Source organism: Cucumis melo, chromosome 7 (genome assembly GCF_025177605.1).
Source record: "Cucumis melo cultivar AY chromosome 7, USDA_Cmelo_AY_1.0, whole genome shotgun sequence".
NCBI classification, from domain to species: Eukaryota; Viridiplantae; Streptophyta; class Magnoliopsida; order Cucurbitales; family Cucurbitaceae; genus Cucumis; species Cucumis melo.
Genome location: NC_066863.1, coordinates 6,674,026 through 6,701,538, shown reverse-complemented (window position 1 = coordinate 6,701,538; position 27,513 = coordinate 6,674,026). Strand labels below are relative to the sequence as shown.

At 38.4% G+C, this 27,513-nt stretch overlaps 1 protein-coding gene across 2 annotated transcripts; it reads right to left on the bottom strand.

Moving 5' to 3' along the window:
- Nucleotides 1-325: 325 nt before the first annotated feature.
- Nucleotides 326-26,445, bottom strand: LOC103487649 (NAC domain-containing protein 21/22-like). 2 transcript variants are annotated; one of them, XM_017044350.2, is made up of 3 exons: nt 26,116-26,445; nt 22,131-22,408; nt 326-1,119 (listed from the first exon to the last, which is right to left on the bottom strand). In XM_017044350.2, exons 1-3 carry the CDS (start codon nt 26,336-26,338, stop codon nt 616-618), a joined length of 1,005 nt encoding a protein of 334 aa, XP_016899839.2. In that variant the 5' UTR covers nt 26,339-26,445; the 3' UTR covers nt 326-615. The 2 variants fall into 2 exon arrangements, with proteins under 2 accessions (XP_016899839.2, XP_008444276.2); XM_008446054.2 differs by having other exon boundaries at nt 22,131-22,405.
- Nucleotides 26,446-27,513: the final 1,068 nt, after the last annotated feature.

Below are 27,513 nucleotides of genomic sequence, written 5' to 3'. Positions count from 1 at the left end.
AGCCAATATTTATTATATCTTATCATTGATAGATTTTAACAGATTTTGCTATATTTGCAATTTTTTTTAAAATATTACTATATACTTAATTATTTTGAATATAATTGCTAACTATCCTTTTTCTATATTTAGGAAATACCCCTTTTAAAAATGAAAAACAAAGTAGTTTTTAAAATTATGCCTATATTTTTTAAACTTGACTACCAATTAAACTCTTTGACCTTTAGGTAAGTTGCAATATCAAAGACGAAGAAAAACATCTTCAAAAAAATTCGTCCATAAATCAAATTACCATTTAAAAATAATAATAATAATAAAGAACACATTTTTAAGTTTCTAACAGTAACATTTTGGTTTAACTATGAAAAATCAAACATGGAGTCCATGAGCACTCACAAATGATCAGTGTTACACTTCATCAACCATGAATTAGGCTTTAAAAAGTTTCCCACATATGCAATAAAATTTACAATTGGGAATCTTTTAAGATTATAAATTAAAGAGAAGAAAAACTACAGCATTCCTTCTCAATCTCAATCACCATTTATCTTTACAGCAATCTTCTGGCATTTTTTCTTTCTTTTTACTTTACCTTTCTCCATTTTTCCTTCCGTGTTATCTGTTCCATAAGCTGGCAATGTCGTCTCCGACTCCGACCTCGGATAAGTAGCTATCAGAGCTGCCTTCTCCCATGCTAGGTTGCCCAATGAAGGAATTTCCATTTGTTTCCATCTTAGTAATATTATTTAGAACTTTAAGTACTTTAGAGTCACAAGCAAAAGGGTCAATATTTGAAGAACAAGTGGTTGAATTTGGCATTCCTCCTCCAAACATGGTGCTAAAGTTCTTGATGTTATTGCCTGTGTTTGCCTCCATTTGCATGAGGCTTGTGAGAGTTGGGATGGTTTGGTTTTGAGAGAAAATGGAGAAGCAGGGCACTTGCTCATACTCATTTAAATGACTACTTGGGTTTTGGTCAAAACTGATGTATGAATCCATTAAAGCTGGGAGAGACGACGACGATGCAATGATGTCGTTGTAGCAGCTGCTGCTTCCAGTGCTCGGTTGAGGGGTAACTTCCTTTTGTTTACAGAACAATCTGCACAGAACCCAGTCCTCCTGTTGATACAAGCACAAACAACAACAGTGAATTATGATTCAAAGTTTCAGAGAAGTTGCTATTCTATTCGTATATTTAGTTTATTAATACGTAAACTAATTGGTCTTTTGATGCAATCGTTTATTATGAACAGGAAAATCTTTCTCCATCAGCTACTAACATTATTTTAAGATATTTTAAGAAAGTCATCCCATGGCAAATAAGACAAAGTCGGCTTATATGGTGAGGGAGAATTTATAAAGTCAAAAGATTTCAGTGCAAGACAAACAAACCAACTAAGAAGGAAATCCAAAAATATAGGTTGCCTCATATTTTATGCATATTTATAAGTCAAGCCAATAGGTTTTGCAATAGTGCAGATATAAATTAAAGAAAATGAGTTACTGTTAGAAAACCAAGAACCAAATGTTTGAAGGGTAATTTCAGAATTCGATGGATAGATATTTTATCTAGTACTCATATTCTCCCTTGATTAGACTGATATTATTCTCTTTTTTATTACAATACATTGTTGGGAGAAAATCCAACCCCACATTAGCTTTACCAATATCTCAATCGAAACATGGCTGAATGGTCAAGAAAATTGGTGTGGTAGATAAACATATGAAAGAAATTTCTAGTTGCTAAACCACCAGTATTGATGAGTTGATTAAGAGAGGTAATATACTAAAAAAAACAACACAAAAAATCTCAACAAATTCACACGCAGGCATTTTAACAAACGTCCAGGGCAAGGTTTAGAAATGAAATATAGATTACAATTTAAAAATAATTGAAAAAAAGAAAACAACATTTCAAGCTAACCCATCATATTTTGATTAAACAAGGTAATATATTCAATAAAACAACACCAAAAAATCTCGACAAATGCATGCACACGGGCATTTCAACAGACACCTGGGCAAGGTAGAAAAAGCGAATATAGAGTACAATTAATTTTTTTCTTTTTCTTTTTCCAAAAAACAAGAACATTTCAAGCTATGATTTGATTAAGCAAGGTGATATATTGTAACGCCCAACAATTTCGGTTTCCTTTTGTTTTGACCATTAATATTAATACTAAAGTGTGTTTATTATTAGTATTAAAGTAAAGTTTTTTTTTTATGTATTAATTTTGAAGTTAGGGGGTGAAATAAATTATTGGCTTAACAAATAAATGGCCTTGGAAAGGGTCAAAGGTGGTTATTGGAGGAGAGAGGAAAGAGGGTTTTAAAGATTTCTTTTATTATTTTTATTTCTTTTAAAAAGAGGCCTTGGGACTCGTGCGTAAAGAGGAAGAGGAAAATTTTCAAGAAAGAAAAAGGGGGAAAAATTTTCCTTTTGAAACCCTAGCCGCCGCACGCCGCCGCCGCCGCCGCCGCCGCCGCCGCCGCCGCGAACCCGAGCCGCCAAGCATCCTTCTCTGTTCAGCAGCGCAGCCGAGCCGCAATCGCGACCGAGCCGTCGCCGAGTTTCCAGCCGCGCCGGGAGATCGTCCAAGCCGATCTGCGCAGCCGAGCGCCCGTCGGACGCCGAAGCCGAGTCGAAGCCGCCTCCGTGCGTCCGCAGCCAACCCGTCAGCCAGCTGAGGCGCGCCGCTCCGATCCGACGCAAGCGCAGCCGAAACGCCAGTCGTAGCCGTCGCCGAGCGAAGCCGCGGTAGCCGGACCACCAGCAGCCGCCGCGCCACCCGAGATCCGGAAGCCGAAGCCTCGCGCGCAAAGGTCCGACCGAAGACCCGCCCCGCGACCCGAACCGACGCGCGCCACCCTCCGGAAACCCGACCCGCGCCCGCGTGCACCCGTGCGTGAGCCGCGCCCGCGTGTGAAGCCGCGCCCGCGTGTGAAGCCGCGCCGCGCGCTTTTGTGTAGCCGAGCCGCGTCTCCCTGTTGCAAGCCGAGCCGCGTCTCCCCCTGTTGCAAGCCGAGCCGCACGCGAAATCCCTGTACCGAGCCGAGCCGCGTCTGCCCAAGCCGAGCCGGTCCTGTCTTCTTCCAGCCGAGCCGCCAGGACTAAATTGGCTCCATCCACCTATATTTTGGTAAGCTAATTAATTATTGTGGTTTTTCCGGTAAGACTCCATGCTCGGACGTTAGTTAAATTAATTTGGATCTAAATTATATTATTTTCCTCAAGGGACGTCTTGGACCAAGAAATTACTGCAGCGCGGGATTTCCTTCAGTAGGGGCTCGAGCACTGCAACCTCCTTCTAGGGTAAGTTAAATTCAATTGAGTCTCGAACCGTTGGTCGTTGGCGACCTGTTTACGAATTTTGACTTATTAAACAGTTAGGACTTCGTCGCTTGGAAAGCGTACTGCCTCGCGGTTAGGACTCGACAAGTAGATCTCCAGGTAAGAGATTCTACTACTAGTTTCATGTTTGAAGTATGAGACTGTGTATGCCCTATGTTGCATATTGAGGATTTGACAGTATGATGCCTGAAATAAATGCTAGTATGATGCAAATGACGATATAGTTGTGCTATAGCCTGTTATGTGTGGCAAGATCTATTATGGTTACGACGAATGACGGGACGGAGAGTGTAGAAATGATTTATGTGACATGTTATATGCTGATGCCATGTGTATGTTTACTGCAATTAGGGTACCTGTTAGCTTGATTTCTGTTAGAGTCGTACCTGCATGGGTGTCCTTCGGGATCACCACCTATTGAGGACTGTGTGGTCCGACGGGACGCCAGTCTAGCATGATATAGACATGACTCGAGTGACTCGACGGGGTCCTCGCATCCCGACTGTCCTAGGTGTCCCCGGGCACCGAAGACCAGAGTTACGTTCCTACGGGAGCGCATGATTGCACGTGTTCGGGAACGTGCCAGAGATTGGGTACCAGTTATCAGGACTCTAACAGGAAGTTAACAGGCACCTAGTGGGACTAGTAGTGGGTCCCTTACTGAGTATTTTTATACTCATTCTCTCCATTTTATGTTTTCAGGTAGAGGACGGGGCAAGGGCAAGGGCAAGCTGGCGAGCGACCCGAAGTGAGACCGAGGAGGGCCATAGGGACTACCGCTTCCGCTTATTTCTTATTTCAGATTTTAGCATTTGAGTTTGAGTACTTTTTATTTTTCACTATCTTTTATGTAGATAGGGCCCGAGTAGGATTTCAGAACGTTTTTACATTTTTGCATGACTACCTTGTTTATGTTTTTATAAATGAATTTCTTGAACCGTATGCTTTTAATAAAATTTTTAGACTTAAACCACTTGTTCTATATTTAGTAATGACTTCGATTCAGCATAAGGAGTTGGGTCGTTACAGTTGGTATCAGAGCACAGTGTTTTAGGTTCTGTAGACTGACCTACGATGTAAGTCATTTTTGTTTGGTTTTACTTCACCCTATGGCTATACGGTCCTTCGGCACTCGCCAGGTATGTCTAAAGCCTTGCTAATGTTAAGATTACAATTTTGCCTGAATAGTCTAAGACCTAGATATAGGGTGTTAAGTTCTTGTGGTGAGAAGTTTGTTGGTGAATTTTAGGGAGAATGCCGCCACGTAGAGGTACACGCCGAGGAGGTGGTAGGGGAGGCAGAGGAGCCGGTCGTGGCCAGCCGGAGGCGCCACCTGTTGCACCGGCAGTCGACCCAAACGCACCGGTCACCCAGGCGGATCTCGCCGCAATGGAGCAGCGTTATCAGGACATGCTGCAAGCTGCTTTGGCGCCTTTCCTTGCCGCCCAGCAGAACCAGGCCGCCCCTGTTCAGGCCGAGGCCGCCCCTGCTCAGGCCCAGGCCGCCCCTGTTCAGGCTCAGGCCGTCGCTCCTCCAGCCCCTGAGGAAGCTCAACCAGTACCAGTTCAACTGTCGGCCGAGGCGAAACACTTACGGGATTTCAGGAAGTATAATCCCAAGACCTTTGACGGATCCATGGACAACCCCACAAAGGCCCAAATGTGGTTGACGTCCATAGAGACTATTTTCCGGTACATGAAGTGCCCAGAAGACCAGAAGGTGCAGTGTGCAGTCTTCTTCTTGGAGGACAGGGGCACCGCCTGGTGGGAGACCGCGGAGAGAATGCTAGGGGGCGATGTAAGCAAAATAACATGGGAGCAGTTCAAGGAGAACTTCTATGCTAAGTTTTTCTCCGCCAATGTGAAGCACGCCAAGCTGCAAGAGTTCCTAAACTTGGAGCAAGGCGACATGACGGTGGAGCAGTACGACGCCGAGTTCGATATGCTGTCCCGCTTTGCTCCCGATATGGTAAGAGATGAGGCTGCCAGGACGGAGAAATTTGTTAGAGGACTCAGGCTAGACCTTCAGGGCATTGTCAGAGCCCTCCGCCCAGCCACGCATGCTGATGCACTACGTATAGCACTGGATTTGAGCCTGCCTGAGAGAGCCGATGCGTCTAAGGCTGCCGGCAGAGGGTCAGCCTTGGGACAGAAGAGAAAGGTTGAGACGCAGCCTGACGTAGCACCGCAGCGAACACTGAGGTCAGGAGGTGTCTTCCAGAGACACCGACGGGAGCTTGCAGCAGCCGGGAGGACTCTGAGAGAGCTACCTGCTTGTACTACCTGCGGGAGAGTCCACGGAGGTCGTTGCTTGGCTGGGAGTGGAGTCTGCTTCAGGTGCAGACAGCCGGGGCACACTGCTGATATGTGTCCTCGGAAACCCTTTGAGGCGACACCGCCCCAGCCTTCTGCGGCCCAGCAGGGGAGAGTTTTCGCCACTACCCGGCAGGAGGCCGAGCGAGCTGGCACTGTGGTGACAGGTACGCTCCCAATTTTGGGGCACTATGCTTTTGTGCTATTTGACTCTGGGTCATCCCACTCGTTTATATCCTCCGTTTTCGTTCAGCATGTGGGTTTAGAGGTAGAGCCTTTGGGTAGTGTTTTGTCGGTTTCTACTCCATCTGGGGAGGTCCTGTTATCCAAAGAACAAATAAAGGCATGTCGGGTAGAGATAGCGAATCGTATGTTAGACGTGACCTTGCTAGTGTTAGACATGCAGGATTTTGATGTGATACTAGGCATGGATTGGCTATCAGCCAACCATGCAAATATAGACTGTTATGGCAAGGAAGTTGTCTTCAACCCTCCCTCCGAGGCTAGTTTCAAATTCAGGGGGGCAGGCATGGTATGTATACCCAAGGTCATCTCAGCCATGAAGGCTAGTAAACTACTCAGCCAGGGTACTTGGGGTATTTTGGCAAGCGTAGTGGATGTGAGAGAGCCGGAAGTTTCCCTATCTTCCGAACCAGTGGTAAGAGAGTACCCCGACGTTTTTCCAGACGAACTTCCAGGACTTCCGCCTCCCAGAGAAGTAGACTTCGCTATCGAGTTAGAGCCGGGCACTGCCCCAATCTCGAGGGCCCCTTACAGAATGGCTCCAGCCGAACTAAAGGAGTTGAAGGTCCAGTTACAGGAGTTGCTGGACAAAGGCTTCATCCGGCCCAGTGTGTCGCCTTGGGGAGCCCCAGTATTGTTCGTGAAGAAGAAGGATGGGTCAATGCGCCTTTGTATTGACTACCGAGAGCTGAACAAGGTGACAGTCAAAAACCGCTACCCCTTGCCCAGGATTGATGACCTGTTCGATCAGTTGCAGGGAGCCACCGTCTTCTCCAAGATCGACCTGCGATCAGGCTATCACCAGTTGAGGATTAGGGACGGTGACATCCCCAAGACGGCCTTTCGATCGAGGTACGGACATTACGAATTCGTTGTGATGTCTTTCGGCTTGACTAACGCTCCTGCAGTATTCATGGACCTGATGAACAGGGTGTTTAAGGAGTTTCTAGACTCGTTCGTCATAGTCTTCATTGACGACATCCTCATTTACTCAAAAACTGAGGCTGAGCACGAGGAGCACTTACACCAAGTTTTGGAGACCCTTCGAGCCAACAAGTTGTATGCCAAGTTCTCCAAGTGTGAATTCTGGTTAAGGAAGGTGACGTTTCTTGGCCACGTGGTTTCCAGTGAGGGAGTTTCAGTAGATCCCGCAAAGATTGAAGCGGTGACCAACTGGACCCGACCGTCCACGGTTAGTGAAATTCGAAGTTTTCTGGGCTTGGCAGGTTACTACAGGAGGTTCGTGGAAGACTTCTCACGTATAGCCAGCCCGTTGACCCAGTTGACCAAGAAGGGAACCCCTTTTGTCTGGAGCCCAGCTTGCGAGAGGAGCTTTCAGGAGCTCAAACAGAAGCTAGTGACTGCACCGGTCCTGACAGTGCCCGATGGTTCGGGAAACTTTGTAATCTATAGTGACGCCTCCAAGAAGGGACTAGGTTGTGTCCTGATGCAGCAGGGTAAGGTAGTTGCTTATGCCTCCCGCCAGTTGAAGATCCATGAGCAGAACTACCCTACCCATGACTTGGAGTTGGCAGCTGTAGTCTTTGCACTGAAGATATGGAGGCACTATCTGTACGGTGAGAAGATTCAGATTTACACCGATCATAAGAGCCTGAAGTACTTCTTCACCCAGAAGGAGTTGAACATGAGGCAGAGGAGGTGGCTTGAGTTGGTGAAAGACTACGACTGCGAGATCCTATACCACCCAGGTAAAGCGAATGTAGTGGCTGATGCGCTAAGTAGGAAAGTTGCACATTCAGCAGCGCTAATCACCAAGCAGACCCCCTTACTCAGGGACTTTGAGAGGGCAGAGATTGCAGTCTCAGTAGGTGAGGTTACCGCACAGTTGGCTCAGTTGACAGTTCAGCCAACCTTGAGGCAAAAGATCATTGCTGCTCAGCTGAATGATCCTTATTTGGCAGAGAAGCGTCGCGTGGTAGAGACAGAGCAAGGTGAAGGCTTCTCCATATCCTCTGACGATGGCCTTATGTTTGAAGGACGCCTGTGTGTGCCGGAAGACAGCGCAGTTAAGACGGAGCTTTTGACTGAGGCTCACAGTTCCCCGTTTACCATGCACCCTGGGAGTACGAAGATGTACCAGGACTTAAGGAGTGTCTATTGGTGGAGGGGCATGAAGAGGGATGTGGCAGACTTTGTCAGTAGATGCTTGGTGTGCCAGCAGGTGAAGGCACCTAGGCAGCATCCAGCAGGGTTGTTGCAACCCTTGAGTGTGCCAGGGTGGAAGTGGGAGAGTGTGTCGATGGATTTTATTACGGGACTGCCCAAGACCCTAAGGGGCTACACGGTGATCTGGGTCGTGGTCGACAGACTCACGAAGTCGGCCCATTTCGTGCCAGGGAAATCCACTTACACTGCCAGTAAGTGGGGGCAGCTATATATGACAGAGATTGTGAGACTACATGGAGTACCCGTATCCATCATTTCAGACAGAGACGCCCGTTTCACATCGAAGTTCTGGAAAGGACTTCAAATTGCATTAGGTACAAGGTTGGACTTCAGCACGGCATTCCACCCTCAGACTGATGGTCAGACAGAGAGATTGAACCAGATTTTAGAAGACATGCTGCGAGCCTGCGTACTAGAGTTTTCAGGAAGTTGGGACTCCCATCTGCATCTGATGGAGTTTGCCTATAACAACAGCTACCAGGCTACTATCGGTATGGCACCGTTCGAGGCTCTGTATGGCAAGTGCTGTAGATCCCCTGTCTGCTGGGGCGAGGTTGGAGAGCAGAGGATGCTAGGCCCCGAATTAGTGCAGACGACCAACGCAGCCATACAGAAGATCCGAGCTCGTATGCTGACAGCCCAGAGCAGACAGAAGAGTTACGCTGATGTACGACGTAAGGACCTCGAGTTTGAAGTGGGAGATATGGTCTTTCTGAAGGTTGCACCCATGAAGGGTGTTCTGAGGTTCGCGAAGAAGGGGAAGCTGAGCCCACGCTTCGTAGGGCCGTTCGAGATATTGGAGCGGATTGGCCCCGTGGCTTACCGCTTGGCGCTACCCCCATCGTTTGCTGCAGTGCACGACGTATTCCATATCTCCATGCTGAGGAAATATGTCGCAGACCCAACACATGTGGTGGACTTCGAGCCACTGCAGGTTAGCGAGAATCTGAGCTACGAGGAGCAGCCTGTCGAGGTCCTGGCAAGGGAGGTCAAGAAGCTTCGCAGTCGAGAAATCCCACTGGTCAAAATCCTTTGGCAAAACCATGGAGTGGAAGAGGCAACGTGGGAGAAAGAAGAGGATATGAGAGCCCAGTACCCCAAGCTGTTCGAGGATTAGAACTTTCGAGGACGAAAGTTTTTTTTTAGGAGGGAAGATTGTAACGCCCAACAATTTCGGTTTCCTTTTGTTTTGACCATTAATATTAATACTAAAGTGTGTTTATTATTAGTATTAAAGTAAAGTTTTTTTTTTATGTATTAATTTTGAAGTTAGGGGGTGAAATAAATTATTGGCTTAACAAATAAATGGCCTTGGAAAGGGTCAAAGGTGGTTATTGGAGGAGAGAGGAAAGAGGGTTTTAAAGATTTCTTTTATTATTTTTATTTCTTTTAAAAAGAGGCCTTGGGACTCGTGCGTAAAGAGGAAGAGGAAAATTTTCAAGAAAGAAAAAGGGGGAAAAATTTTCCTTTTGAAACCCTAGCCGCCGCACGCCGCCGCCGCCGCCGCCGCCGCCGCCGCCGCCGCGAACCCGAGCCGCCAAGCATCCTTCTCTGTTCAGCAGCGCAGCCGAGCCGCAATCGCGACCGAGCCGTCGCCGAGTTTCCAGCCGCGCCGGGAGATCGTCCAAGCCGATCTGCGCAGCCGAGCGCCCGTCGGACGCCGAAGCCGAGTCGAAGCCGCCTCCGTGCGTCCGCAGCCAACCCGTCAGCCAGCCGAGGCGCGCCGCTCCGATCCGACGCAAGCGCAGCCGAAACGCCAGTCGTAGCCGTCGCCGAGCGAAGCCGCGGTAGCCGGACCACCAGCAGCCGCCGCGCCACCCGAGATCCGGAAGCCGAAGCCTCGCGCGCAAAGGTCCGACCGAAGACCCGCCCCGCGACCCGAACCGACGCGCGCCACCCTCCGGAAACCCGACCCGCGCCCGCGTGCACCCGTGCGTGAGCCGCGCCCGCGTGTGAAGCCGCGCCCGCGTGTGAAGCCGCGCCGCGCGCTTTTGTGTAGCCGAGCCGCGTCTCCCTGTTGCAAGCCGAGCCGCGTCTCCCCCTGTTGCAAGCCGAGCCGCACGCGAAATCCCTGTACCGAGCCGAGCCGCGTCTGCCCAAGCCGAGCCGGTCCTGTCTTCTTCCAGCCGAGCCGCCAGGACTAAATTGGCTCCATCCACCTATATTTTGGTAAGCTAATTAATTATTGTGGTTTTTCCGGTAAGACTCCATGCTCGGACGTTAGTTAAATTAATTTGGATCTAAATTATATTATTTTCCTCAAGGGACGTCTTGGACCAAGAAATTACTGCAGCGCGGGATTTCCTTCAGTAGGGGCTCGAGCACTGCAACCTCCTTCTAGGGTAAGTTAAATTCAATTGAGTCTCGAACCGTTGGTCGTTGGCGACCTGTTTACGAATTTTGACTTATTAAACAGTTAGGACTTCGTCGCTTGGAAAGCGTACTGCCTCGCGGTTAGGACTCGACAAGTAGATCTCCAGGTAAGAGATTCTACTACTAGTTTCATGTTTGAAGTATGAGACTGTGTATGCCCTATGTTGCATATTGAGGATTTGACAGTATGATGCCTGAAATAAATGCTAGTATGATGCAAATGACGATATAGTTGTGCTATAGCCTGTTATGTGTGGCAAGATCTATTATGGTTACGACGAATGACGGGACGGAGAGTGTAGAAATGATTTATGTGACATGTTATATGCTGATGCCATGTGTATGTTTACTGCAATTAGGGTACCTGTTAGCTTGATTTCTGTTAGAGTCGTACCTGCATGGGTGTCCTTCGGGATCACCATGAAGGGATGAAAACCCTTTACAGCGGAAAATATACAGAAACTCAATTTTAATTAAAACCTTAAAAATACCAATACATTGGCAAAAAATATTGATTAAACATGCTTTAAAAATTACAGAGAATATAACTTACGCTCGTTGACGACTCTGAATCTGCCAATCACCAAATTTTTGGGGCACCACCACTTGAAAACCTTCCTATTCTCTGATTGAGATGGTTTGTGGGAACCAAAATTGGAATAAGGGAATGGAGAGATTTTTTTTTTTTTTTTTTAGAGAGAATGGATAGACTTCTTCGCAGAACTCTCTCCCGTTTGAGAGAAAAAAATTTGTTACGCAAAAATTCCCTCTTCTTCAGTCGGAAGAAGAGGGAAGTTAGAGAGAATAATTGGGAACGTGGGAAAACCACCCACGTTCCTTATTAAATAAATTAATATTAAATTAATATTAATTAATTAATTAATTATATTAATTATATTAATTAAATAAATAATTAAATAATTAAATCATATTTAATTAATATTTCATTTAAATCATATTTAAATGAATATCTCTCACATAACCTATAGTTTTAATTTAATTAATTTAATTAAATCAAATTTAATTAAATCAAATTAAACAAAACTATTAATTAATGCTCCAATTAATTAATTTCTAAATTAAATATCTTATATTTAATTTAATCCATAATTTGAATCATATTCAAATATAAATTTCTCTCATAACTTATAGTTTTAATATGTATCATATACACATTAAATTTTAACTTATAGTTTTAATATGAATCTAATTCACATTAAACTGATATTTGAACTTATTCAAATATTTTATTCTCTCATAATTTAATTTTGAATCATATCCAAAATTAAATTTATATAATAAAGTCTAATTAAAATATAAACTTTATATTATAATGTATCAATATACATTATATTAATTCCCAAAGTAAATTTGAACATTTCAAATTACAACCAATATAAATAAATCTCATTACTCTTTATGAGCTAGGAAGGGGACCTAATGGACCTACAGATCAGAAGCTACAACGATATGAGATTAATTGGCTAAACTCATTAACCACATTAATCAATATTCGTTAACTGTGTGTACACTCCACTAAAGACTCACAGCTGAACTCTTCTCACTGTAGATATATTTCTGTGTCCACGGATATAGACCAATACCAGTAAGTTAGTCCTTCACAAGTGTTCGTAACTCCAGCTGGGTCAAATTACCGTTTTACCCCTGGGTTACCTCTGGTCCTTAAATACCAGTGCTCCTCTAATGAACAACCTGTTTATGGTCCAACCACTAAACAGAAACCCCTCTCGTGCCATTAAGAGGGTAGGGCCCTTTGTTCAAGTCTCGGAGACACCATTTAAGGGAACACTTATCTACTTACCCTAAAGGTGGGAAGGAGTGAATTCCATCTTGTGTGATTATGTTCCCAGCTCTCCACTCGGTATTGTCCCCAAAATGATAAGAATATTGAGTCGGCAATCTGGCCACTCTCACTCGTATAAATCAAAGGACAATCCCTCGCAAACAGGAGTTCATAATACACTCAGGATTAAGACTAAGTTACCTAGGTCATCCTAATGAAATAGCAATCCAACTAGTTAACGGAGTTACATCTAGTGATTACTATTTCGTGGTCCAGTCTTATGCAAACTCATTGCATAGGATACCCTCACTCGCATGTCACATACATGAACGCATTTGATCAATGTGTCTGTATCAAATACAAAGTGAGCCGTATCCATAGTGTTAACAGGATAAGGTACCCAACCTTAACCCTATACTATAGACTCTTTAAGCTGATCTTGAACATTAATCCCTGTATGTCTCTACATACTGTTCAAGACTCATCAAACAGCTTAGGATGTTAGTTTATTGGATTTGGGTTATTAAGACAAAACTAATAAAATAATCAATAACACTTATTGAAATTAAATAATAAAATACTTTATTAATGACGGTCAATTGATTATATTTACTATCTACGAGTTTTAGGACATAAAACCCAACAAACTCCCACTTGGACTAAAACTCTAGTCCTTATGGGATGTACATAGTAGAGTAATCCTCAAACATTGGAAATGGTAAAATGTACAAGTATATTACATAAAACGTATATATACAAATACAATAAACTAGGGCATCATCATACCCATTACACATCTCCCACTTGCCCTAGGTTACCTAATGTACATATCTCGTAGACCTAGACTTTCTAGATGACCCTCGAACACTTTAGCCGTGAGAGTCTTCGTAAATGGATCAGCAATGTTGTGCTCCGAAGCGATCTTGGTGACGATCACATCCCCTCGTTGCACAATCTCCCGTATCAGATGATACTTCCTCTCTATGTGTTTCCCTCGTTTATGGCTGCGAGGTTCTTTAGAATTGGCTACTGCCCCACTGTTATCACAATATAGAGTGATGGGCAAGTTCATATTTGGAACAACTTCCAAATCATGTAGGAACTTCCTAAGCCAAACTGCTTCTTTTGCTGCTTCACAAGCAGCGACGTATTCAGCCTCCATTGTAGAGTCTGCAATGCATCCTTGCTTGATGCTACGCCATACTACAGCTCCCCCATTTAGGGTGAACACTGATCCCGATGTGGATTTCCTAGAATCCTTATCGGTTTGGAAATCAGAATCAGTGTATCCTGTAAGGATCAAATCCTTAGCTCCATACACAAGCATGTAGTCTCTCGTTCTCCTAAGATACTTGAGAACAATTTTAACCGCCGTCCAATGGTCTAACCCTGGGTTGGACTGATACCTACTGACTATTCCCACTGCATAACAAATGTCTGGCCTAGTGCAGAGCATAGCATACATTAAGCTGCCCACAGCTGAGGCATAGGGAATACGTCTCATATCCTCAACTTCTTGAGGTGTCTTAGGACTCTGTTCCTTAGACAAGTGAACTCCATGCCTGAAAGGTAATAAACCCTTTTTAGAGTTCTGCATCGAATATCGAACCAACAATTTGTCGATATAGGTTGCTTGAGACAGTGCTAGCGTTTTGTTCTTACGATCCCTTATGATTTGGATCCCAAGAACATATTGTGCCTCTCCTAAATCTTTCATTTGGAATTGGGCTGCTAGCCAAGCTTTAACGTCAGTAAGGTAACCCACATCATTCCCAATGAGGAGGATATCGTCCACATAAAGTACTAAGAAAGCTACTTTTCCTTTGTTGATTTTCTTATATACACAAGGTTCATCAACATTCTGGTCAAAACCATAGGATTTGATTGCAGTATCAAACCTAATGTTCCAAGATCTTGATGCTTGTTTCAACCCATAAATGGATCGATTCAGCTTGCAAACTTTTTGCTCTTGACCTTGGGTTATGAACCCCTCGGGCTGAGACATAAAGATACTCTCTTCAAGATTGCCATTCAGAAAAGCAGTCTTGACATCCATTTGCCATATTTCATAATCATAAAATGTGGCGATGGACAAGAGAATCCTTATAGACTTTAACATAGCAACAGGAGAGAAAGTTTCCTCATAGTCAACCCCTTCCCTTTGGGTATACCCTTTTGCCACAAGTCTAGCTTTAAAGGTCTGTACCTTCCCAGCTGAATCTCTCTTTCTCTTATAGATCCATTTGCACCCTATAGGTTTTACCCCTTCAGGTAGATCTACAAGCTCCCACACTGAATTGAAGTACATAGACTCCATTTCAAGGTCCATGGCTTTGACCCATTGGTCCTTATCTACATCATTCATTGCCTGTTTATAGGACAATGGATCCTCAACACCATCATCTGGTATGACAACTTGAGTTTCAGTTAAACCCAAATAGCGGTTAGGTTGTGATACAACCCTCCCACTGCGTCGAGGCATTCTCAACGATTGAGAAGGATGAGATTGACCTGATGTGGTGGTTTCATCAACCCTTGATGAGGGACCAACTTCATCAACAACCCTTGTTGATTCATCAGTAGCTTCACTTAATACTAATTTGCTTCGTGGTTTATGATTTCTCATGTGGTCTTCTTCCAAGAAAGTAGCATTTGTCGATACAAACACTCTATTTTCTTGTGGATCAAAGAATAGACCACCTCTCGTCTCTTTAGGGTAACCAACAAATTGGCATAACCTTGAACGAGGTTCCAACTTCTTGGGATTTGTCACTAATACGTGTGCTGGACAACCCCAAATTCTGAAATGACTTAAACTAGGTTTACGTCCTCTCCATAGCTCGAAAGGTGTTTCAGAAACACTCTTCGAGGGAACATTGTTCAAGATATGAACTGCAGTCTCTACTGCATACCCCCAAAACGAGCTAGGCAATTGAGCGTAACTCATCATTGAACGAACCATGTCTAACAAGGTTCTATTTCTCCTCTCTGATACACCATTTTGTTGAGGTGTACCAGGTGCTGAGAGTTGGGATTGGATTCCATGTTCTATCATATAGTCCTGAAATCTCAAATCCATGTACTCTCCACCTCGATCAGATCGAAGTATTTTAATCTTTTTACTTAATAGATTTTCAACTTCAGTCTTATACTCCTTGAACTTTTCAAGAGCTTCAGACTTATGCTCCATTAAGTATAAATAACCATACCTAGAATAATCATCTATAAAAGAGATGAAGTATTCAAAACCCCCTCTAGCTTTTACATTCATCGGACCACAGAGGTCTGAATGTATAAGTTCTAAAGGCTCTTTGGCTCTATAACCTTTTCCAGTAAAAGGTCTCTTTGTCATTTTACCTTCAAGACAAGATTCACATGGAGGTAATGAAACATCTTTTAACTTGTTTAGAAGTCCATTCTTTACCAATCTCCCGATCCGATCGAGATTTATGTGACCTAATCTTAAATGCCAAAGATAGGTATTGTTATTTGGAGAAATTCTTTGCCTTTTATTTTGAGTATTAGCAGTTCTAAACATCTCATGATTTAAAACTGCTTTTGCTTCATTAGGTCTTAATACATACAAGTTGTTTTCAAGCTTAGCTGAACAAATATGTACACCATTCTTATAAATGAACGCTTCATTCATAGAAAAATTAATTGAGTACATATGTTCAATAAGACAAGAAACAGAAACTAAGTTCCTTTTAATTTTAGGAACTATGTACAAGTTTTCCAAAAACATGAATTTATTTCCGAAAAACAACTTAGCATCTCCCACTGCACGAGCTGAAATAACATCTCCCGTTCCAACCTTGAGTGTCATCTCACTGTCCTCAAGCTGCTTGAAGGAACTAGTTTCTTGTAAAGAAGAACAAACATGGTTAGTGGCCCCTGAATCAAGTATCCAGGCATTTTGGTCATTTTCCACTAAACATGTTTCCAAGACAAGTAAATCATATTTACCTTCCTTTTCTTTCTTCTTAACAAGGTACTTAGGGCAATTTGTTTTCCAATGCTCATCAACATTGCAGTGAAAACATTTCCTCTTGATGGCTACCTTAGCCTTCCCTTTGTCCTCAACAGCAATAGTAGGACCTTTCCCTTTCCCTTCTTTCCTCTTTTGAATTTTCTCAGATCCAGAAGGTGAAGGTACAAACCTCCTCTTAGAATGGGCAACATTTGCCTCTTGTTTGATCTGAATGGACGGTTGTCCAAACATCTCTCTAAGAGAGTCCATGATCTGACGTGCAGTGACCATGATCTCATGTTTCTTGCTTAGTATGTCAGACATACTAGCCAAGATGTGGAGGCGAGCCTTGTCATTGGCCTTTGTCCAACGGTCATATGCATCCCTAACACTTTGGGATGCATGTTTAGTGGGGAAAGGAGGACATTCCTCCATTAAGACGAAGCTTAGATCAACGATAACTAAAATCATATTCAGTTTCGATTTCCACGTCGCATAATTTTCACCGGTTAATTGATCTTTTTTAAGCAATGCAATAATTGAGGAAGACATGCTGAAATAGCAAACAATTGACCATATTAGTTATCTTTGTCTTAACCCATTACATAAAACAATCCAATCAATTCAGCAAAAACAAACAATCAAAGAACCCTAATAAAACTAATGATTTAGTTTTTGCAACGATACTTCAGAAGTTTAGAACAAAAATCACCGAAGGGTGATCAATTACTCTTCTTCTGAATTGAGACAATCTCAACTAATTACTAATACCAGAATAACTCTTATTCCTATAGTTCTTAGCTATCGTTGTTCGGTCAAGGATTCATTAACTAACTTAATTCATCCCGTAAGTGTGACCCTACCATTTTCAGATCCCAGAGGTACGCTTCAACAGGCTACTGTTTAGGAAAGACAACTGTTGAAGATTAACCTAAGAAATCCTATCCATTTCTGGAGTTTGCGATGTTCCGACTTATATGATCAAGCCCTCCGAAGGGATGGTCGCTCCAGGACGACACGCAGGCGGATCATAGAAATCTCACGGTGCAACCTAATGGAGGAGACCGTAGGATACGTTGACACGCGTCCTTCTCCCACTTACTATGAACATTTCCCCTATTCACCTTGTTATTGACCCATACAAACACTTTCCGAAAGGAGGCCGCGCCCAGGGCGACACGAAGCCGAGTATGGATCTCACGTGTGAACTCTTAGGGACGTGAAAGCAAAAATAAAAATTGATATATCATATATACCATTTTTCTCCCACTAAAATGTTCTATTAATTTAGGTTTAGTTGCACTTAGCTAAATTCCGGCTAAATGAATCTAACTAAGTCTATTCTTATTATAACACTTATAATAAAACTTTACACTAAAGTTTCTAGGTGTATTAAACCATTTAATTTACCTAGTGACATCTTATGCTAATAGGAATAAGGTTAATTCAACGCCGGTTCCGGGTCAGTTCCCAGGTAGGAGGTGTTCCGTAAACCGTCAACTTAAGTACCCCCAGCCTTAGACAGAACTTTACCGGTGGAGTTCCCTTATAACCTTAAAATCCTATTTGTCCTATTTAGTTTCATTAAACTAAAAATAAGACTTAATTCTAATCCTATTAGAATTAATGTGATCTTAGGTCTATTTAATTTTAAACAATTTAAAATTAAACCAAATTAATCCTAAGATCCTACGTTTGCATGCAACTCTTTATTATAGGTTGACGGTTTCTAATAATCAAATTTTATAACTATTATAAAATTAGTTAATTAGCCATATAATCATACATACTATGGTTTAAATAATTAAAATCAAATTATAATTAAATAAAACCATATTACATGCATACATTATATTAATATAACAATTATATTAAACTATGGATGTAATATGCACAATGCAAATTAATTTTCATCTTTTATTAATATAACAATTATATTAAAAAAAATATGAAAAACAATCAAGCATACACAATACATTAATTTAAATATAACAAATTATATTTAACTAAGTAATGTCATGCATCATGCTTATTCAATTTCATATATTTAAAATATCAACATATTTTAAATTACTCATGAAATTCATAATCATGCATTAAAACCATACATTATAACATTTATAATATATAAAAATGCATGAACATGCTTAACCTAAGGTGGGATTCATCTAAATGACATCCATAAAGCATTAAATAACAATTGAACCTGTAAAATTGGCCTCTAGGATAAAATAAAGCAATAATTACAATAATAAAGCCTTAAAAAATCCTAAAAGTGCTTTCAAAGCTCCAAAACCGGCCTCAAAACCTTCAAAAAACTTCAAACCGGCTAAAAAATGCTTGAACCGGCCTAAAATAGGAAGAACCGGCCCAAAACCCCTTGAACCGGCACCATATGAAAAAATCGGAGTCGAACCGAGCCGACCGCGCCGAGCCGTCCGTACAGCCGAGCCGAGCCGTCCGTACACCCCCGAGCCGAGCCGTCCGTACACCCCCGAGCCGAGCCGTCCGTACACCCGAGCCGTCCGTACAAGTGCCGCCGAGCCGAGCCGCGGGAGCCGTCCGTACATCCAGTGACGTCACGATGACGTCATCCCTTCTTCAACCTCCAGCCGCGGATTTTTTTTTTTTTTTTTTTTTTTTTTTTTTTTTCTCGGTTTTCGTACAGAATCGAAAAACTCTCGTTGATGGCCTTCCGGGTGTCCGTTTTGGGCAAATTTGGTGTCAAAAAACTCAGAAAAACACCCCGAATCCAAAAATTGGACTCTAAATTACAGATTTACAAATTAAAATGCCCAAAAACGCAGGGGCCTTTACATTTTGATCTTATCAAAACAGTAAATCTATGGCCAAAATTACAGAAACATTCAATTGCAAAAACCACATTCATAATGCAGAGATCCCACCTAACCAATGCAAATTTTTAAAATTCTCAATTAAAACTGAGATGGCTCTGATACCAATTGAAGGGATGAAAACCCTTTACAGCGGAAAATATACAGAAACTCAATTTTAATTAAAACCTTAAAAATACCAATACATTGGCAAAAAATATTGATTAAACATGCTTTAAAAATTACAGAGAATATAACTTACGCTCGTTGACGACTCTGAATCTGCCAATCACCAAATTTTTGGGGCACCACCACTTGAAAACCTTCCTATTCTCTGATTGAGATGGTTTGTGGGAACCAAAATTGGAATAAGGGAATGGAGAGATTTTTTTTTTTTTTTTAGAGAGAATGGATAGACTTCTTCGCAGAACTCTCTCCCGTTTGAGAGAAAAAAATTTGTTACGCAAAAATTCCCTCTTCTTCAGTCGGAAGAAGAGGGAAGTTAGAGAGAATAATTGGGAACGTGGGAAAACCACCCACGTTCCTTATTAAATAAATTAATATTAAATTAATATTAATTAATTAATTAATTATATTAATTATATTAATTAAATAAATAATTAAATAATTAAATCATATTTAATTAATATTTCATTTAAATCATATTTAAATGAATATCTCTCACATAACCTATAGTTTTAATTTAATTAATTTAATTAAATCAAATTTAATTAAATCAAATTAAACAAAACTATTAATTAATGCTCCAATTAATTAATTTCTAAATTAAATATCTTATATTTAATTTAATCCATAATTTGAATCATATTCAAATATAAATTTCTCTCATAACTTATAGTTTTAATATGTATCATATACACATTAAATTTTAACTTATAGTTTTAATATGAATCTAATTCACATTAAACTGATATTTGAACTTATTCAAATATTTTATTCTCTCATAATTTAATTTTGAATCATATCCAAAATTAAATTTATATAATAAAGTCTAATTAAAATATAAACTTTATATTATAATGTATCAATATACATTATATTAATTCCCAAAGTAAATTTGAACATTTCAAATTACAACCAATATAAATAAATCTCATTACTCTTTATGAGCTAGGAAGGGGACCTAATGGACCTACAGATCAGAAGCTACAACGATATGAGATTAATTGGCTAAACTCATTAACCACATTAATCAATATTCGTTAACTGTGTGTACACTCCACTAAAGACTCACAGCTGAACTCTTCTCACTGTAGATATATTTCTGTGTCCACGGATATAGACCAATACCAGTAAGTTAGTCCTTCACAAGTGTTCGTAACTCCAGCTGGGTCAAATTACCGTTTTACCCCTGGGTTACCTCTGGTCCTTAAATACCAGTGCTCCTCTAATGAACAACCTGTTTATGGTCCAACCACTAAACAGAAACCCCTCTCGTGCCATTAAGAGGGTAGGGCCCTTTGTTCAAGTCTCGGAGACACCATTTAAGGGAACACTTATCTACTTACCCTAAAGGTGGGAAGGAGTGAATTCCATCTTGTGTGATTATGTTCCCAGCTCTCCACTCGGTATTGTCCCCAAAATGATAAGAATATTGAGTCGGCAATCTGGCCACTCTCACTCGTATAAATCAAAGGACAATCCCTCGCAAACAGGAGTTCATAATACACTCAGGATTAAGACTAAGTTACCTAGGTCATCCTAATGAAATAGCAATCCAACTAGTTAACGGAGTTACATCTAGTGATTACTATTTCGTGGTCCAGTCTTATGCAAACTCATTGCATAGGATACCCTCACTCGCATGTCACATACATGAACGCATTTGATCAATGTGTCTGTATCAAATACAAAGTGAGCCGTATCCATAGTGTTAACAGGATAAGGTACCCAACCTTAACCCTATACTATAGACTCTTTAAGCTGATCTTGGAACATTAATCCCTGTATGTCTCTACATACTGTTCAAGACTCATCAAACAGCTTAGGATGTTAGTTTATTGGATTTGGGTTATTAAGACAAAACTAATAAAATAATCAATAACACTTATTGAAATTAAATAATAAAATACTTTATTAATGACGGTCAATTGATTATATTTACTATCTACGAGTTTTAGGACATAAAACCCAACACACCACCTATTGAGGACTGTGTGGTCCGACGGGACGCCAGTCTAGCATGATATAGACATGACTCGAGTGACTCGACGGGGTCCTCGCATCCCGACTGTCCTAGGTGTCCCCGGGCACCGAAGACCAGAGTTACGTTCCTACGGGAGCGCATGATTGCACGTGTTCGGGAACGTGCCAGAGATTGGGTACCAGTTATCAGGACTCTAACAGGAAGTTAACAGGCACCTAGTGGGACTAGTAGTGGGTCCCTTACTGAGTATTTTTATACTCATTCTCTCCATTTTATGTTTTCAGGTAGAGGACGGGGCAAGGGCAAGGGCAAGCTGGCGAGCGACCCGAAGTGAGACCGAGGAGGGCCATAGGGACTACCGCTTCCGCTTATTTCTTATTTCAGATTTTAGCATTTGAGTTTGAGTACTTTTTATTTTTCACTATCTTTTATGTAGATAGGGCCCGAGTAGGATTTCAGAACGTTTTTACATTTTTGCATGACTACCTTGTTTATGTTTTTATAAATGAATTTCTTGAACCGTATGCTTTTAATAAAATTTTTAGACTTAAACCACTTGTTCTATATTTAGTAATGACTTCGATTCAGCATAAGGAGTTGGGTCGTTACATATATTCAAGAAAACAACAACACAAAAAATCTCAACAAATTCACATAGACACGCATTTTAACAAACACCGGGAGGGCAAGGTAGAAAAAGTGAAATAGGACTTTCTTTTTTGTTTTTTGAAAAACAACATTTCTAAGCTAATCCATCACTAATAAGTTGATCAAAACAATAAATAACACAAATATCTCCAACAAATTCACAGGGGTATTTCCACAAACACTTGCAATGCAAGATAATAGAAAAATAGAAAGAGAGTGGTGTTAAGTTCTGGTTCATACCTTTGGAGATGGATCTGTAATAGGAGAAAATGGACCCTCAAGACGAAATTCATGCATAACCCACTCAGTTTTCCGGCCTTTAGGGGCCCTTCCTTGGTAGAAAACAAGGGTTTTCCTCATCCCAACGAGTTGATTAGCCTTATGAAAGACAGGCCTGTCCTTGCCAGTGGCCTTCCAATACCCAGAGGCTGTGGCGCGGTTTGTTCTAAGCCCAGTCGCGTACTTACGGTCCCTCTGGCTGAAGAAGTACCACTCTTTTCCACCCACGCATGCCTCTCCTATACACAAATTTTACATACCAAATGCATAAATTAAACATTTACCTCAAACTTCAAACACAAACACTTCATTTAAATAAAAAAAAAAACATTTAGTTCAAACTTTTTAGTTACTATAAGATTATGTTCTGGGCATTATATTGAGTTAAATGGTTAGAGACGAAAATTTTCGATAAATATGTAAAAGTTAATGATATTTACTGTTAAAATTAAGTTGAGTTAGTTTTATTATGAACTTAGGTTTAATATAAATGTTGTGATTTTAAAGCCTTATATTTGAAGTATGTATGCACAATAATGTTAGAGTGCAACCAAAGTTTCTCTGGTTAAATAGGTTAGGTAAGATCCTAATAAACTTTATATTTGAGTATGTATGCAAAAATCAATCCTCATTTGACTTAGTCCTTTAAATTGTCCAATTTATATTTTTATCGATCAATTTTCAGTATCGTCAATAGTAGAACACTTTCTAGGTAATACCATAAGCAAAACAATCAAGGTTTATGTGCCAAGCGGATAATATAAAACTATTACAAAAATATGTGAAGAGGTCGTTAAACGAGACATTATTAGATCGAACCTCTAATCTTGAGATGGATAGTACGCCCACCATGTTAGTTACACCCATGTTGACATTAAATTAAAATTTTGAAAGCCACATATTACTCACCAAATTTATGGTTCTAAGATAGATGAATCGTTATGAATAGTCTAAAAATAAAATTATTTACAAAAATATAGTAAAAATTTCAAATTAATTACAGAGAGTTGATAAATTTTGGTATATTTTATAAATAGTTTCAATATTTTGTTATTTTTGAAAATGTTCGAGTGTTTATTACCAAACCATGATTAGAAAATACCAATATTTAATCCAAAAATAAAAATCATTAAAAAAGAAAAAGTTATTTTCCATTCAGACAAATTATTAGTTGTTTCAAATTAACTTAACGAATTATGTCCATATTATGTGTAGTCAATAATAACAAAAAATAATAAAAATTAAACAAAAAGAATCAAAATTTAATAAATTATCTTATAAATTGAAACATAACTATGATCTTGTGAGATAGATTATTAAATTAATTTCAATAGAGTTGAATTCAATCTGGCATTTCTTTTTTTATTAAACAAAAAAAAAGGAAATTAAGTAATAAATTTCCTATCGACTACCTAAATCTTTTGACCTAAACGATAATGCCTTTTAAAGTCTTCGAATAACCTATTTTTTTAGAAAAAAGCAATAAGTCAAAGGAAAAATACATCCCATTGCAATACAATATTGCAGTCAATTAATTAATTTTAAAAATAAATTTAAAAAAAAAAACTAAAATAAAATATTTACAAAATATAGCAACTAAATTTGTTTATGAATACCATGATAGACTACTATTTATTTCCATCTATATCATAATTGATACAAATAGCAGTCTATATTCTTCGGTCATTACAAATAGATTGTGATATTTAGTTATATTTGTAAGTATTTTTAGAAGTTTTATTATTTAAACGACAAAATTACTAAAATGCTTATAAATATAATAAAACATCCCAACTTATATAGATACGATAGATTATTATTCGTGTCTATCATGATACATAAAAACATAAATAAGTTATGAAGATTGTTTAAAGTGCACCTAAATATTTATGGATACGTCAAAAATTTGATTGGTTAACTATAATATGTAATTTAAAAGTAAAGATGAAAAGACATATAGATAGTTAGCAATAGAAAGAATCTTAGAGGGCATGAGTCATCATATATATTTTGAACCATATCCTAAAATTGTGTGTAGTTCAAATGTCAATATCAATCACTATTTGAAGAATTATTGAAAGTTACAAAATTAAGGTGAAAACCAAGTTAAAGATTCCTATTCAATAATCTTCAAAGGTAAAAAGGCATGAAAATGACAACCCCTTAATGGATTTGGTAAGAATACAAAAATTATATTAGTGGGATAAATGAAAAATAATAAAAACTATGAACAACCATAATATTTATAAAATAAAACAAATTTTCAAATTCTACTAACGATAAACATCGATAGATTTCTATTATTATATTAATAGACATTGATAGACTTCTATCTACTAGTATTTACCATCGATAGAACCTAAAAATTTGTTGTATTTTTAAAATGTTTTAAATATTTCGTCGTTTAGAATGTTTTTTTTTTCAAATTAGAAATAATGGTTGAAATATGCTTTAAATATGTACATATTTTGAAGGCAGCTATTGGGTGGGAACAAATAACAACTTGATGATATTTAGGGTTGGAATTTGTTGGCTTGTAGCTACCAATCACTTTCACAATTTTTTTCCTTTTTATTTATTTTATTTCATTTTTTAAGAATCTGCCAAAAATGTCAAATTCATCTACATAAATTTATGAATTTGGAAAGTTTTGAATTATTCACCTTATTTTTATATTACATATAAATATATAAAGAAAGAGATAGGTATATGTTTTTGTAATATATATATATATATATATATATATATATATATAATTATATGCATATAAATACGTGTACGTATTAAAAAGTAATTCATTACTTACATAACTTATCTCATCACATTTTTAGATAATTCAATCTTTTAAAAAATAAATATTAAAATTTTAAAATAGAGGTCGTTTCAAATATATTAAAATGAACTAAAATAATTACAAAATATATAGTAAAATTTTAGTATTTATGTCACTCAAGGTCTATTATCGATAAATTCTGAAATTTTTTATATTTATCAATATTTTTAATAAGCTTTTCAATATTTTATTTAATGAAATAAACTAATATCGATAATATAACCTCTCTATATATATTTTAATTGAGATATGGGAAATTTGTGATTTTATTGTTTAATAAATTATCTTATTATTACCGTGGCCCCTAATTAGTTTTTAGAGGGAAAGAATAGTTATCTTATAAGAAACTTAAGATTAAGATGTTGATGTGATGATATTTCTAAAGCAAATAAATTTTAATTTCCACCATATAATACATATATATTATATTTTTATACACTTTTGAAGATGCAAATATCTCAATTTTAATAAATATTATTCACAACTAAACATATAAAGTTACTATTTTAACCCCTTTATAAGAAGTCCCCAACATTTAAAAAAAAAAAAAAAACTTTTATTTTTCTTTCTATGTTAAAGTTATAATTACGTACTTCAAAATTTTCAGTTTTTCTAATGGAATATATAAATTTTATATTTTATACCGATCGAGTTAAATCTACGTTATTAAGAAACCCTCTTAATTTACTAAACCTATGAACCTGTAAAAAACAGCAATAAAAACGAACGAATTAATACTTGTGTTTTTATGGATACCTAAAATGGGAAAAATCAAAGTATAACCCCTAACTCCAATATCAATAATACAAGTTTTATATCCGTCAAAGATTACTACGCAGTCTTTCAAAGCATACAACTATCCGTCGTACTTCTTAAAACAGCAGTATTAAAAAATCCTCTTTGCAAATATACTCAAACTCACTTAAGATCACAAGTAATTCACAAATTAAAAGCCAAGACCCTTAAACTAAATAAAATTAAACCTCAATTGTTTTTATTTCATAAACACAACAAAGGAGAAGTTGAAGAAGAAGGAAAAAGCAATAAAAGAAATAAATAAATAACTTAAAAGGAAAGAATTGGAAAATAGGAAAAATAGTAATAGACACTTACTTGGAATATCCCAAGGCTCACACTTGTTGAGGTCAACTTCAATCAATAGAGAAGAAGAAGAAGAAGAGGAAGAGGAGGAAGAAGAAGAAGAAGAAGAAGAATCAGACCCAATTTTCTTCATCAAATAATCACAAACCAATTCTTCATCTCTTGGATGAAACCTAAATCCAGGTGGAAGTTTTGCTTCAACCATGCTTATATTACTATTATTATTATTTTCCATTGTTTCTTTTTTCTTTTCTTTTCTTTTTTTTTTAAGGGAAATAGGGGGGAGAGAGAGAGAGAGAGAGAAGAGATGGAAAAATTTAGAATTATGAAGAATAATAATATAGTACGAAGTTTATATGATGATCAACATGTTAATTAAAGGAAGAAAATGGTAGCTCTATACTACCAAAATACGTAGATATACACGTATAATATTTGATTTGAGAGTATATATATATTATTATTATTTGTATGGATGATATTAATTAATTTGTATTTATTGTGGAGACTATGGATTTTTTTTTTTTTTTTTTTTTTTTTGGTCTGTGGGACCAAACTCTAATAGATCAGTAGGAAATGAGGGAAGGGGCATGGATAAACTTTAATTTTGCTTAATTAGAAAATTCAATTTTCTATAGATTATAGATTTTAGACAAAATATCAATTTATACTCTGGGTTGTATTAATTAGATATCAGAAGAAAGAAGAAACTAAAGAATTTTATTAATTTAGACTAGTTATATCAATTTAAACTATAAATTTTGAAGGTTGTATTAATTTTTAACTATTATATTGATTTAAACCATGAATTTTTATAATTATATTAATTTTGAAAACCCATACTTTCATAAATGCATTCATTTGTAAATACTTAACTTTATTAAAATAAAATATAGGTAAAGAATTTCAAATAATAAAATCATGTAAATATATGATTTAAATTGATAGAATTATTAGTCTTAGATTTAAATTATAACTTTGAAAGTTTATGATTTGATTTGATATAATTATTAATTTTGATGAAATATCGTAAGAATTTGATTTTGTTTAATCAAAACAAAAGATTAAAAGTAATAAAATTGTAAAACTTAAAATATAACTACTGAATTGAAACAAAATCTAACACTTAGGACAGCAATTATAACATTTCGAAACTCAACTTAAAAGACGAATAAATAAATAAATTATGATGCAATATATGTTATTAATTTAGTATTGTAATGATTTTTTTTTGGAAATACAGTATAATTAGTTAATTGAAAAATGGATGAGAGATCATAGAATCTCAATATGGTTTGGTTTGATGAATTATGGGAGGGTGTGTTTGGAAATTTGCATCTATGTATTTGGCATTTATTGGAATATATAAATCAACATTATTAGAAATTTGGATTATATAAGAGTTGGCAC

What these genes read in the sequence shown, in the direction of transcription:
- LOC103487649 (XM_017044350.2), bottom strand. Translation starts at nt 26,338, where the DNA reads ATGGAAAATAATAATAATAGTAATATAAGCATGGTTGAAGCAAAACTT. An exon ending in TGAGCCTTGGGATATTCCAA is followed by an intron (nt 22,409 to 26,115) that starts GTAAGTGTCTAT and finishes ATTTGTGTATAG; the next exon opens with GAGAGGCATGCGTGGGTGGA. An exon ending in TTACAGATCCATCTCCAAAG is followed by an intron (nt 1,120 to 22,130) that starts GTATGAACCAGA and finishes TTGTATCAACAG; the next exon opens with GAGGACTGGGTTCTGTGCAG.